At 35.4% G+C, this 15,551-nt stretch overlaps 1 protein-coding gene across 4 annotated transcripts in view; it reads left to right on the plus strand.

The window, feature by feature from the left end:
* gnas (GNAS complex locus) overlaps positions 1-14,223 on the plus strand; it is a 47,782-nt gene extending 33,559 nt beyond the window's left edge. For 3 of the 4 annotated variants that reach the window (XM_060868485.1, XM_060868487.1, XM_060868488.1), the window contains 7 exons: positions 3,936-3,990; positions 4,197-4,270; positions 4,606-4,664; positions 7,490-7,610; positions 7,736-7,866; positions 7,994-8,061; positions 10,624-14,223. In XM_060868485.1, coding sequence (XP_060724468.1) covers positions 3,936-3,990; positions 4,197-4,270; positions 4,606-4,664; positions 7,490-7,610; positions 7,736-7,866; positions 7,994-8,061; positions 10,624-10,770 — 655 coding nt within the window. In that variant the 3' untranslated portion in view covers positions 10,771-14,223. Of the gene's footprint in view, positions 1-3,935; positions 3,991-4,196; positions 4,271-4,605; positions 4,665-7,489; positions 7,611-7,735; positions 7,867-7,993; positions 8,062-8,263; positions 8,367-10,623 lie in introns of all 4 variants that reach the window. The other variant, XM_060868486.1, reaches the window with a different exon arrangement.
* Positions 14,224-15,551: the final 1,328 nt, after the last annotated feature.

Below are 15,551 nucleotides of genomic sequence, written 5' to 3' on the forward strand. Positions count from 1 at the left end.
TAATTAAAAGACAGTCAGGAAATGGCTGTGCTGCTGAGTCGGCTTATTGTTAAAACGTGAGATTCACTGAGCTTTTAAGCTTAATATGGACATGGGCTGACATGGAACTCTGTACATTGTTTGTAAAGCTCAACATTATTTTTTAGAAGATGGCCTTATACTGATTGATAGATGTTGGGAAGGGCAATATCTGAAAACTATTTCTGACTGTGAAGTACATCGAGTGCTCCTGGTGAGGTTTTAAGAACACAATCCTGCATCCTTAACCCAAAATACTTGGTTATCCAGCACAATAACTGCTTTTACACTGCCTTTACTTCAGCTACGGTAATGTGGCGATGTGAAATGAAATGTGGCCTGCACAGTTTGGTTGGCTCATTGGTTTGTGTTGTGCTATTAGTCTCTACTAGTTTGTGATGATTTCTTTCATCCCCTTCATGATGTACTCATGATGTGGCTTGGCCTGAGATATTGTGGAAAAGCCTTATGACCTGTATCACCTAAGCAAACTATTTTTTTCAGTGTACAGTGATTTGACTTATATTTACTGTCATTAAGAGAGATGAAAAAATAATTGGTCAATTGCAGATCATAAATTAATTTTTTTAAAAAAGGCAGGATTCCAATCAGATTCACACTGTCCCTGGAGGTCACCCAGGTTTCATATGTTATGCAAGTAACTAGCATGCTATATCCCATCATCACTGTAAATGACAGGAGAGTAAATTTTGGAAGCTTCTTATAAAAACCCAACATAATTTGTTACAAAATTTATTAGTCCTCAGACAAATTGAAGCATCTACATACTTTATAAATTATGTAGTCACCTGCATTGTATTAAAAATTGTTGTATTCAACAATTACATGGTACAGCTGTGTAAATCCTACATTTTTACAGCTTTCTCCTTGCTGCATTCTTTCTCTTCTTGTCTCCTCCCATTCTCTAAGCACAAATCTGTTTTCTTCTGTTAAAGTCCAACCCCCTCTCATTCCTTTCCACTGTTTTTGTCTCTCTCTCTCTCTCTCTCTCTCTCTCTCTCTCTCTCTCTCTCTCACTCACTCACTCTTTTGCTCTTTCTTTCCCTCATACACACATGTATGCACACACATGTACGCACACACACTTGCTCACTCGCTCACTCTCTCGCTCACTCTTTCTCTCACACACACATATGCACACTCCCACTCTCTCTCTCTGCCTTTCTTGCATGCTCTTTATCTCTCTCTATCACTTACTTTCTCTCCTTTGCACTCTTTGGCTTCTCTCTAGTCACACAAGATTTGGAGCTGATAGTCTATTTATAGTGCCTTTGGTTCTGTCGCTATGACAACCGCACTGGAGGCCAGGGTGCCGGAGAGCTATTTTTGGAGAGCCAGCCTGTTCTCTTTCTTTTTCACCGCTCCCTCTTTTCAGCTCTCTTCCGTTTGCTGCTCCTCTATGGCAATGTAAACTGAAGTGGTGTATGTGCATCAAGGAGAACAGATCATATTGAACATTGTACTACTTAAAATTTGTTTTATTAGTAGTTTGCTCAGATGTAACTATGCATGAGCAGATTTTTCTCAGATGCAGTGAGCATTTTAACTATAGATCAATAGAACTCAGATCTGAGTTATATTGATAGATTCAAATAATGCAGTATTACAAATAAAAACTTTAGGTATAACAGCATTAGATTTAATGGTTAAATAAATTAATAATGGTAATAGCCTGATTGTGTAGTTTGAGGTGTTTTAGATGACATTTTAGTTCATACAGCTGTTTTTCTGTTCTGTCTTTTTGTTGTTTTTGTTGTAGTTTTGTTTTGTTTTTTTTAAGCAAATTTTTGATGTGCCTATCTTTAACCTGAGAGCATAAATGCTTGCATTATATTAAATAGAAAGGGTTCTTTGTTATACAAGTCATATGCCTCATGTGATGCTCTGTGTGTGTGTGTGTGTGTGTGTGTGTGTGTGTGTGTGTGTGTGTGTGTGTGTGTGTGTGTGTGTGTGCAAGGTTGAGGTTATTGAACCTGGAGTGTATTCTTTGCTATATGCATCTGTTGAAATTAACAATTGATCTTAACTATCTTCAAGATAGTAAAATAAATAAATAAATATATATATGTGTGTGTGCGTGAGACAAAATTGGGTATTCCACTGGCCTGCCTGTTTATCTGCCTGTTGAGTTTTTTCATAATATCCCCTGGCCCATATTTAAAGATTATTTTTGGCTTCACCATTGTCAAGTGTGTTTTTATTTTGTGGTAGTGTTATGATTTCTGAACATATGCCCCTGGAAGTGTAACAGGTTAAACACTATGGTCTACAGAATATTATTACATGATATAAAAAAGCTTTGTATTATTTCTTTTGGTCTTTGTGTATTATATTTTTTATTTCTTTTAAAAAAGCTTTATGATAGTTTTACCCCTAATGAACAACCCATGGTTGAAAGAGTCTAGAAGAAGATTAGCGGGGTTTTTTCTAATATTCAGACTTTAGACTTTTGCTGTTGTAGCATATCTATATCAAGCTTTGATGTTTTGTGCATGCTGTAGTGTTTTCTGCTCACCAAGGTTGTTTTTCACATTTCTATATAAACGCTAGAGAATTTTTTGTGTGAAAATCCCAGGAGAACAACAGTTTCTAAAACAGTCGAAACAGTACCTGTATCTGGTAGCATACATGCCATGGTTAAAGTCACAAAAACTTGCTTTTCCCCCATTATAAAGTCTGTATATGACCTGTATATGCATGACATTATGAATTGGACTGCTGCCACAAGATTGGGCAACTGAATAAGCGGGCAGGTGTATAGGTGTTAGTTATAAAGTGGACAGTCAGTGTGTATAGAAATCTGACAAGAGTCAAGGTCAGGTTTGTTCTCTGGAAAGTTTATATGATTTAGGTGAATAAATGCATAACCAGTGTTAAGTGCAGAATTAATCATTTTTAACAGAGGTTTTATTTCATCTGGTAGTATCTGTTTGAGGATTATTTATTATTATTATTTGAAGAGGAAAGTAGATAAATTAGTTTGGAATACTGCCAGTTCAAATTGGTCATTTCTTGCTCATCAGCAAAATGAATAAGTCTCTAATAATTACTGTTTTGTTTACATTAACAACCAGCAAATTCACAGTCATGTAGTTTAAGAATTCTGGGATTTATTTGTTTATTTATTTACCATTAATTACTAGTTTTAAAGCCATTCATAGACTACCATAACATTAGGCTCGCTGTCTGGTTTATTTTTGCACCCTATGTAGCAATGCTTTTCAGCATGAAAGTGTCTGAACTGAAACAGCAGCATCCTCCCTTTCTCTCTCTCTGTTTCTTGTTCTCTTCACTCTCTGTGTCGCTGTTTCCTCCCACTAGGGCAGATCCATTGACTATAGTGGCATCTGACTGAACACACTCTGATCACTATGACTCAGAACACTGCCTGCCTTGATATCCAACAGAAACATGTGCCACCTGCTGTCTGTCCCTGACACTGCAGTTACAATGTTTTTTTATTAAAGTCTGATTTTTGGTGTGCTTAGTTCATTCAGATCAAAACATGACCTCTCATGCTGATCTCTCGTAAATTTTCTAGCAAGATGAAATGTATGGCCATGGGCATGTGGACACCTGACTGTTACAGCCTTCTGTGGGCTTTCACTGTAACTTCAAAAATGACAGTGCTCATGTGCACAAAGCAAGATTCATGAAGACATGGTTTGCCAAGGTAGGAGTAGAAGGTCTTAGAATGGGATGTTTAATTGTCAGCTGTCCACATACTTTTGGCCAAATAGTTAAATCTTTTTCATTACAGAAGTTTGAATTGTTCAAGAAATAAGCTCTACCATGAGTTAACAGGAAATAAGAATTTAATCATTGCACAGATATGCTTTATTTCCTCTTTTAATGTGGCATTATTAATTATCTTTTTTTCTGTCCCTTTTGTTCAGCTTCCTAGATAGGATTGACACTATAAAGCAAAGTGACTATACACCTACTGATCAGGTAAAATACAAGTCTATAGAAATTCTAATTCTTCTTCTTATGATGATGGTGATGATGATGATGATGATGATGACGCTTATTATTATTAGCTTTACTATTGTGCCTATATTATTAGTAGAATTGGTGTTAATGTCTTTCCTGGATCAAAGCAATTAAGCAAAAAAAAAATTTAAATGTATTTTTCTCTTGATTATTTCTCATGCTAGGACTTGTTGAGATGCAGAGTGCTGACCTCAGGGATCTTTGAGACAAGGTTCCAAGTGGACAAAGTTAATTTTCAGTGAGTTGAAATGTGGAAAATACTAGTAATGTAGTCACAGTTATTTAACTGAGACATCATGTAACAGTATAAATAAATTACAGTATATATATATTCATATTGCAGCTACAAACCAAGAATGATTGTTTATTACCTCAACTAGAGTGATTGTTTATTACCTCACAGTAACACATCATATGTTATATAACACAATATATGTTAAATATAGTACATATATCAAATATAAGATTAAACATTATTTAATTTACTAATAAAAAGCAGGTGTTTCCATGGTGGGAATTTTTATTTTCTGGACTTGCCTTTTCCTGTCACCAACTCCCATTCTCTCCTTCCAGCATGTTTGACGTTGGTGGTCAAAGAGATGAACGAAGGAAATGGATCCAGTGTTTTAATGGTAAATGTTTTTAATGTTCTTACTCGATGTATCTTTCATAGATGGTTGTAAATTTCTAGAGGATGTCTTATGAAATTACAGTCCCATTCAAGAGTACTGGAAATGTAAGGCCCATTCTTTTGTTTTGACTATACACTGAAGACATTTATGCTTGAGATGAAAAGATCTGAGAATTTGAAAGCATAGATCAGATTTTAGTAGCACCTTTGGTGGCAGATAACTCAATTTTTAGGTGAACAAAACTAAAGTAAATAACACTAGATATTTGGTTGCAGTAACTGCATCAAACTGGCAATCCATTGACATCACCAAACTGCTCCATTCTCCACTTGTGATGCTTTTCCAGGCTTGCACTACAGCTTCGTACAGTTGTTTGTTTTGAGAGATTGGGAGTCCACATGAATAAAATTGGCTGTGCTCACAGGGAATGAGGGAGAGGTGGCATACTCTCTCCTTTATCAATCACAGCAACACGTGTCAATCATTGGCATCTGTGAGACCGTGTATTTGGAAGTGGGCATACTTTTTCTGATGATACATGATCAATAAGATGTGGTTGTTTGGCTTCACATAATTGGGAGGAAGCAATTGATGGCTTTCGCCCTCTCCGTTTGATGTTTGCTCTCTGGTTGATAGTCATGTGATAGGGGAGAGCTGAATTGAGGGAGGGAATTGACCATGACCAGTTAGATAATCAAGAGAAAAATAACTTTTGTTGGATGGTTATTTTGGCTCAGCTATGTATTTTTTTTTTTTTGTGATTTTTGCATTCTTATTCTTAGTTTTTCTGTCAAAATGAAAAGTAATGGTCTTGATTATTTCCAGTACATTACAAGATTCAAAAGTTGATTGCCATTTGTACAAGAAACAGATAGTTACACAATACAGTAATATTTTTACCATGCAGCTCTTCCAGCAACCTCTGACATAATTTAAAAAAAAAAAAACAGATATAAGGAAAGCACAAAAACAGTGTGTGTCCCTTTTAAACAGTAGTGATCCACGATGGTATTCTCATTTGTGGCCAAGTTAGCAGAGACATCTACCACAATGGGAACCATCTTAGTATCATTTTGGAGGAGACTGTATGTCATATAAGTTCAAGTGTTTTTTTAACAAGAATTGTGAAATTTATATGCCTTAAAACTAAAAGTATGCATAAGGATTCACATACTGTATCACACATGCATAAGCACAGCTGTACATATTAGACTTTGATTAATTTCACAAAAGTGCTTTCAAATTCCCATAGATAATCAAAATAACTTTAACAGGGCTACTCGTGCAAGTGCCAATAAATAAGAGATAATGTCACATGAAGGAGAGTGATACCTAAATGGTTTGTCTAAGAAATATATGTATTCATTTTTTTTAACATTATAACATTGTTTAATATACATTGTATGGCTGCATGTGTGCATTCTTTTGCCGCAATTACATTTAGACATCCTATGATGGTGTGCAAACCCCTGTTTATTAATGTATATTTTACTTTTGACACATTTGTACATGTAATGAACTGTAGCATGAGCAATATGAATATATGTAATATGTTTCATTATTTACCACATGGCTTGAAAATGCAAGACATGTCTCCAGTTTCTCACTGAATTTTGCCTGTGAAAAAGTTCCTTCAAAATTGAACAACTAAAATTGAACTGTACAAATGAAATTGAATGATAAGCCAAACATCAGTCTCAGCAAAGAGATTCTGGCTAAAAAAAAAAAAAAAGACCATTCCTTTCTGTACAAAGATATGTATGTCAAATCTTTGAGGAAAGAATCATCAGTCTTTAGATGTACTCTATACAAATTTGTTAATATTCCATCTCTGTTCCCTGTTTGCTCCTTGTTGTGACTAATAAAATCAGTAATTACCTTGTCAGTTATGCTGATATATCTGACAATAAGCAAGATGGAAGCTCCTCATAAGTGTACACAATTGAAAGGAGCTGATACATCACCATGATCATATGCATAGTTTCTACACCAAACTATCTGTAAGCAAGGTTGATGAGTGAGACACATATTTATGTTTAATACTATATTGTCCATGAGTAACCATATAGTGTTGTTTCTTAGGAAAGTGACTGAATTTGTGATGATTAGTTATTTGCAATCAGACAGACAGCCAGACAGACTCATGACACTATTTATCTAAACTCTGGAAACTGTACTTCTGGGTACAATTCTACAAAAATGCATTATTTATTTTATTATTAATTTTTTTCATAAACACCATGATATGAATATTATATATACTGTAGATTTTCTTATTTGGTGCTCCTAAATAAGGAGGTAAAAGGGTTTTTTTATGGCATATTTCATACATTTCTTGAGTGAGATTGTAGTCCTTTATTGTCTAAATGACTCAATTGTACAAAGATGTATACTATTTTCCAAATGCAGTACAATCTGTCATGTCTATTGTGGAATGATATATATATATATATATATATATATTCATCTTCTACCGCTTATCCGAACTACCTCGGGTCACGGGGAGCCTGTGCCTATCTCAGGCGTCATCGGGCATCAAGGCAGGATACACCCTGGACGGAGTGCCAACCCATCACAGGGCACACACACACTCTCATTCACTCACGCAATCACACACTAGGGACAATTTTCCAGAGATGCCAATCAACCTACCATGCATGTCTTTGGACCGGGGGAGGAAACCGGAGTACCCGGAGGATACTCCGGGTATATATATATATATATATATATATATATATATATATATATATATATATATATATATATATATTTGTAGAACTATTTACTGTGGATTATTGTGTAATTTAATATCTGTGTGGTTTTAGATGTGACTGCCATTATATTTGTGGTAGCCAGCAGCAGCTATAATATGGTCATCCGAGAAGACAATCAAACCAACCGTCTCCAAGAAGCATTAAACCTGTTCAAGAACATATGGAACAATAGGTAGGGCATATTATTGTTTTTTATTTATTAAAAAGTGTTTCCAGTTTGGTTACAATATGTGGTTATAGCTTATCTCATTTTGCAACTTATCATATTTCACCAAACCCCCACCCTACCATTTCCAGGTGGCTTCGAACCATTTCTGTTATTCTTTTCCTAAACAAGCAAGACCTACTAGCTGAGAAGGTTCTGGCGGGAAAATCGAAAATAGAGGAGTATTTCCCAGAGTTTTCACGCTACACTACACCAGATGATGGTCAGTAAGAACCACACAGTAAATTTGCCTGTCTCTCAATCCTTCTCTTTTAATTCTTCACTTTCACAAATGTAAATAAAAAAAAAAATGCACTGTGCATTTCCTGCTAAACATTTTCTTTTTCTAGCTACACCTGAATTGGGGGAGGACCCACGAGTTACAAGAGCAAAATATTTCATCCGAGATGAGTTCCTGGTGAGTGTATTCAGCTGCAGTAACACAGCTATGCATGAACACACTTCTACTTCACTTTGCACACACATGCACACACAGACATAGAGATTTTATTTTTGTATATTTTCCCTTAGCTGGACACCATGCTTTTGATCAAAGAGAACTTGCTTTTGAATTTTTTTTCCCTATATTGACTAATGCTAATATATTGCTCTATGTGGAGGTTCAAGGATTCTATGAATATCTCATTTGGAAACACTCCCAGCCCAACACATTCCCCTAGGTAAACTGGTATATTAACAAGGCAGATGAAGTAAGACTTCAAGGTGTGTATAATATATATATATATATACATATATCTATATATAAAATTTAGTGTATAATGGCCTCAGACCCTGTACATGCATGTTTCTCATCTTGCCCTATGTCAGCAAAACATTTTGGCAGCAAATATTAATATTCTTGGCAATATATTCTATTTCTTATATAGGGAGTGGGGAGAGACAGAATAAGGGTTAATTTGTACCAGTTAACATGCGACTGCTAGACTTTTAACAAATAAAGTACAGCTGATATTAAATGTTTACATATACCTAGTTTAAAGGAATTCAAGCTCACTTTTTCAAATCCACACATTTCTTTTTAACATATATTTCTTGTTAACATAATATATTGACATGTCAATTAGGTAATCTACTTTATTTTCATAAAGAGGTTTAATAATGGTAGACAACTTTATTTCGGCTTTTATTTACTATAGATTTTAAGTGAGTCAAATGATTTCATGAGGTAAACGTATATGGATGAAATAATACGATAAACTTTAGCATACATTTATTAAATATTTCAGGTTTACATGTGTATTTAAATGAGCATGATCTGTTAGCTTGCTCCCTATCTTTATTTTAGCCTAGGTTTTTGTCACAAGCATGTCTACAAATATTAGAAATACTTTGTTATAGGAAGTGAACACAGACATTCTAATGCAAAGATTATCCCCAAGGAACCAACAATAGAAGAGCAGACAGTAGTTAATAGCTATACCTAGAAGCCAGCCTGGAGACACCTGCTTAGCCTTGCAAGGGAGGCTTCTACCATCTGCTAGAGAATTCGATATACTTAATCAACAAACAGTCAATAAATGCCCACATACAAAGAAAGAGCACTTTGACTGACATAGCAGATGATATACCACAGACCAAGTTATGCATTGTGTTGGCAAACACAAACACTATATGGCCAAAGGTTTGTGAACACCTGACCATCGCACATATTTGGCTTTCAAAAAAAGTGTTGCAAAAAAATGGAAGCTCAACAAAGACATTGCCACAGTTAAGGTGCAAGAGCATGAGTGGTCTGCATCGAGTCCAAATTTCAACCACACTAAATAACTTTAAGATTGGCTTGAATGATGACTGCACTCAGGCCTTCTTGCACAAAATCAATGTCTAAATGGGCAAATCCTTACAACGGTTCAGAATCTAGTGGAAAGCATTTGCAAAAAAGTATAATATAAAAATATAATAGCAAAGTGGGAGCCAGATCTGGAGTAAAATGTTCAAAAAGCCCATATGGATGTGAGGGTCAGATGTCCATAAACCTTTGGCCATACATTGTAATTTGGTCCAAGCTTATTGATTTACTGATTATTTATTGATTTTTTTTTTTTTTTCCAAAACTGAAAATCACTGCATGGTAGTGTGTAGTTGGAGTTTATTCAGGTGGAAACTCTTGCTAGTTTCTGTGCTGTCTGGTTCCTCATGAGGAATATAATTAATCCCATGATATTCTGCTGAAAATCTCTAAAGCTGTCCTCAGCTAAATAAATACTACATATTCTCACATAATATAGATTGTATGAACCATATGGAGTTAAATTACTGAAGTTTGGGTAAAAGACCCTGATTGCAGCTCCATCTTCCTAGCGTATTTATTTTAAATTCTCATGCCTCTATTTCTACAGTACAGTAAATTCTGCAGTGACAAGGTTTCTGCTCCTCTGCTCCTATCTTCCCCCTACTGTTATCTTTTCCCCACAACTAACCATTTCTTTGTCTAGGAAAATTTTTATGAAATTTTTTTAGGCGGATATATATTATAATGAAATTTGTTTGTGAAGAAAATCAGACATTTTCTTCTGGCATAACAGTGTTTCTGGCATAACAGTGACTACATAGTAGCTACCATAGAGAGTTATTTACTCTGTAAACATCCATGTTATATATGTACACTGTACACATCCATGTCCTGGATTCTCATACTGAAGTTGACAGGCCTTATATGTTATTACAACTCAGTCCCTCACATTTCATTGGGTTTTTCATCTTCTCCTGTTTCTTAAAATAATATGGCACAGCTGCTGCACTGACCATTTTCCATATTTTAATATCTAGATTCACACTACACAACATGATTTGACTGCCTATCAATCAGGCCAATCAATCAATCAAATAAATAAAAGAGAACATGTAAAATATGAATGAAATGTTTTCATAAGTTGTGACAATTACTTTGCTCTTGTAGCCATTAGTTGTGGAAAAAAATTCTGTGTGTATCTAATCTGAAACTAAATCTGTCCATCAGAGGATCAGTACAGCAAGTGGGGATGGTCGCCACTACTGCTATCCACACTTTACTTGTGCTGTGGACACAGAAAACATCCGCCGGGTATTCAATGACTGCCGTGACATCATCCAGCGCATGCATCTCCGGCAATACGAGCTGTTGTGATTGCCAAATCATCACTGGAACCCAGTCTAGAACTTTCTACAGGCTTCCTACACATGCCCCAAAAATTCAACCATGAAACTTACTATTTATGAGTTTCCAGGACACACAGCAACATATAAGAGACACACAGACACAAGCTTTCTCCATCATGAGATAGCTGAGGGGCAAAGCGAATACTGTATCATTCATGAACAAGGGTGACTGTGCAATCAAGAGAAGACAATATAGCCAATGACCACCAATGTCAAAGGAGAGTGGGTGAATACATACACATATGCTTGGAAAGAAAGGAAATAATAAAAGTTTGACTAGGACTACCGAATATCTGCACACTTTTTGAGGCTCTGCCCAAGATGAGGAAGATATTTGTATGGCATTTACACCTGTACAATCCGTCTTCACACCCTCTGTCCTGTGTATGTTAAACAATAGCCATGTGTCTAATGATGTACTAACCACACACATGCACACCACTATTGTGAAACTCCGCTCTTTGCTTGAGTGAGCCTGTTGTCTCCCCATTTCTCCCAAAATGGACTAACCAATGGAAACAATTAAAATGATGGCTTAATTCAAAGACATGGTGAAAGAATGCAAACCTTTATGGTTAGTTTGAATGCATAAAAAGGGGTTAGAATTATGGAGTATTTTCAGCTCCGGGTTGCTGTGCTTGCAGAGCAGAGAATGACTCAAACACAAGACCCATCACATGATTCTTTCACCAGATGCAACAAGGAGAATGTACAGTGAGAACATACAATGCATAGATTAATGCTGAATTACAATTACAGTGCAAAAAAATAAAATAAATCATTAAACGTGCGTGCACACAGATATACATCTGTGTATTCCTGTAACAGCACGTGAGCTCTTCTGTTTCATGAGTGTTATGCACTGTGTGTGCAAATAATGCCTTTATTCACAGTTTTAAACCTTCTCTCCCATTCACTCCATCAGTCTGTCTCTCTGCATCTTCTCCCTTTCACACTTCCTTACCCTACTGCAGTCATCTTGTACACTGACATGTTGGGACTGAGAGTAGAAAATTTCATGAGATTTAAAAGAGGTGCAAAATTCAAGGAACTTTACTCCTGTTTTTATCTCTCTCTCTTTCCCCCTTCATCTTGGCTTTTTGAATTTATTTGTATTTTTTTGCTGGTTATTATTCTTGTACAGACTGTAAAATGTAATATTTTGTACAACTTTATTGAAGAAAAAAGTAATTGTAGAAGCTCCCTGTGCCTTGATCATGATTGTACGTGTAAAATGAGCTAAGATATAAGTAAGGTAATGTTACATTGCGCTGTTCAGCTCCACCCTACCTCCTTCATTTCCATGCAACCCAAAAAAATCTTCAGTCTCTTCACACTCTTGCATAACATTTTTTGTACTGATCTAAAACCAAATTTCTTTTTAATTTAAAAAAAAATGTAATTAATAGAAGAAAAATGGCAAAACTGGTCTTATGTCAAGAGAAGAAGACTCCATGTAGTGCCATTCGTCGGAGTGTGGGGAGCTGCTGTGTATAACGGTCGACATTTTCTTTTAATGCATTTCCATTCGTCTTTGTTTCTTTTATGTATTTTTCCCTGACCATAATGTATATTTTATCATTGAAAAAACTGATCCTATGTAGTACAGAAAATGAGAAACATAATTAATATGCAGTATATATATATACACACACAATTGATATATAAAGTGTCCACAACCCTGTCAAAGTGGTTTTTGTGACATAAAAACAAAACATTGAACCACCGCCAACCTCAATGTGAAATCACACCATATTAAAATTAAGTGAGAAAAAAACAGAAAATGTTTAGAGAAGTGTGGACACCCCAGTAATGCTTTAATAGTATAGTAATACTTTATAGTGACAGTCTATAGGCATGGCACATCTTGATCCTTCTAAATCCATCAAATTGTAAGGGCATCTCCTGTGCAAAGACTACCCTACAGATTTTTAGTTCATGTCAGGGCTGTGGTTAGGTCATTCAAAAACATTGATCTTTTATTGGTTAAGCTAATACTTTGTAGATTTGGATGTAGGATTTGGGTGATTGTCATGCTAAAATGTAAAATTCCTTTTCCTGTTTAGCTAACCGACTTTATGAATGATGTGTTTGACAATTACTTTTGAACAAGATTGAATACTTTTGGCTCATCCTGATTACAGCCACATCCACAATTATAAAGGCTCGCACACTTCTGGAACCAGGATATTGTCCCTGTCCAGCTAATTTTCCCTGTATTTCATATATGTGTTTCTGATTCTTTCTCACTTACTTAATTTACATTGTAATTACATATTGAGGGTAAGCTCTGACATGATTTATGTGGGATTCATTTTTTTTACATCACAGACAAATCCAGTTTAAAAAGAGTGTGTAAATGTTTCATAGCCACTTTTGTGTGTGTGTGTGTGTGTGTGTGTGTGTGTGTGTGTGTGTGTGTGTGTGTGTGTGTGTGTGTGAGAAAAGATATTTATTACATTTGGACATTGACAAAGTTATTCTTTAGTTGTCTATTAAAGTAGCTATTCTATTCTAAGTAAAGAATATGAACTCACAGGACAGACTTTCAGCTAAATACCTTCAGTATTTACACCCAAATAGGATAAAATGTACACACTTCATTTATTTATTTTTATTATTTACTTTTAAGGGACCAATGGTAATCGGACAATTGGCTCAGCTCTTCAATGGTCAGGCGCAAGTTATTCCCTCATTATTTTAGAAGTAAACAGATGTCTAAAGCTCATTTCAAGTTTGCCATTTTACCAAATCAATCATTTAGTACTGTCTAAAAAAGCAAGAACACATTCAGTAGATCAGGAACACCAAAAGAAAAATTCTTTCCCTAGTGAAGAAAAAATACTTTACTTTAAACTCTTGGCCAGATTAAATACACCTTCCAATAGGTATGCATATCTTTGTCAAAGTCGACAATCCAAAAAAGAATTACAGAGAATTTACAGCAAGATGTAAACTATATGTAAACCCCAAATTAGAAAGAACTGATTATCTTGCCAATGTTGTTTTAAAAAGTCCAAGTTATGGACAACATTCTATGAACAGTTGAGACAAATAATGATCTAGTAGTAGAATGATGAGAAGAGTATGAAGAAGGGAATCAGCTACTCATATTCTGAAGCATACCACCTCATTTAATGACATGAGCATGTATTGCTGTCAGTGGACCTGGTTCCCTTGTATTCATTGATGCAATTGCTGGCAAATTCATTCAAACACATCACATCACACTTACTGGATGGCTTTTTTCACTGCATATGGGCAATAACCCAACGTGTACTTCAGAAGAAAGTACAATGTTGGTCAAATAAATTGGTCAAATAAGCATTAAGCAAAACTAATTAAGCATTCATTTCACATCCTGAAGCTGAAAACATGCAGTAAGCAAAACGGCAGGAAAGAAAAAATTGTCTAGTGATGTCCACAGGTTCTAGGCTTCATCCAGTCACTAAATTTAATGTGTTTACTACCCAATATTAAAAATTACTTTTTTATTATATATATATATATATATATATATATATATATATATATATATATATATATATATATATATATATATATATATATATAATATTTGTCCAATTACCTTTGGTCCTTTATTAAAGAAGGGTGGGAATTGTACAGCAAAGATGTAGAGTATATACCCTAAAATTAGAGCTGAATGTGTTCACTTTTGCATTATTTAATTTCAGCTACATACTGTATGTATATGTTAGTAGACAGCTAAAATAATACAATTGTCAGTGTCCTAATATTTCTGAACATAACCTGATGAGTTGATACATACGCTATATGGCCAAATGTAAGTAGACACCTGACCATCACACCTATTTTGATGTTAAGATGCCACACATACACATACAACAGGAAGCTTGAAAAACCTGCATGCTTCTGAGAAGACTTTTTACAAGATGTTGGAGAGTGTCTGTGGGAATGTGTCCTAATTCATTCAATAGACCAATTGATGAGTTTAGGCACTGATGCACTGGAACTAAAAGGCATAGCCCAAACGCTTAAAAAACTAACCCAAACCATTATCCCACATCCAACAAACTTTCCTGTTGGCACTATGCATTCTGTTAAGGTAGTGTTCTTCTAACATCCTTCAAACCCAGAATGATCCATCAGACTGGCAGACAGTGACCCATAATAAATCACACCATATAACTTTCCATTTCCATATGGACTTTTTTCCAGCAGGTCTTTACACTGCTTCAGCCAATGCTTGGCATTGCACATAGTGCTTTTAGGCTTGTGTGCTGCTTAGCTGTAAAAACCCATTTTAAAAAGCTTCAGACAACAATGTTTTTGTGCTGATTTGGCTTCAAGAGGCAGTTTGGTAATATATAGTGATTGAATGTATATAGTGAGTGAATATATTTAGTGAGCAATGTTCTTTCTTTTTTTTTGCACTATGTACTTCAGCAGTTGGCAGCACTACACTGTGTATTTATGTGGTCTACTGCTTTATAGATGAGGTGCTGTAGCTCCTAGATGCTTCTATTTGACAATATTAACACACATGACAGTGACAGATTTAGCAGGTTACACGATTTTATGGCATCCTACAACTGTGTCAAGTTTAAAGTCACTGAGCTCTTCAGTACAACCAAGTTTGCATAGATGGTAGAGACTGCATTGCTATGTGCTTTATTTTATGCACAAGTTAGTAATGGATGTGGTGGAAACATTTAAATGCAATAATCAGGTGTCCACATACCTTTGGCCATATACTGTGTGTCATGA

Source organism: Tachysurus vachellii, chromosome 4 (genome assembly GCF_030014155.1).
Source record: "Tachysurus vachellii isolate PV-2020 chromosome 4, HZAU_Pvac_v1, whole genome shotgun sequence".
In the NCBI taxonomy this organism is placed as follows: domain Eukaryota; kingdom Metazoa; phylum Chordata; class Actinopteri; order Siluriformes; family Bagridae; genus Tachysurus; species Tachysurus vachellii.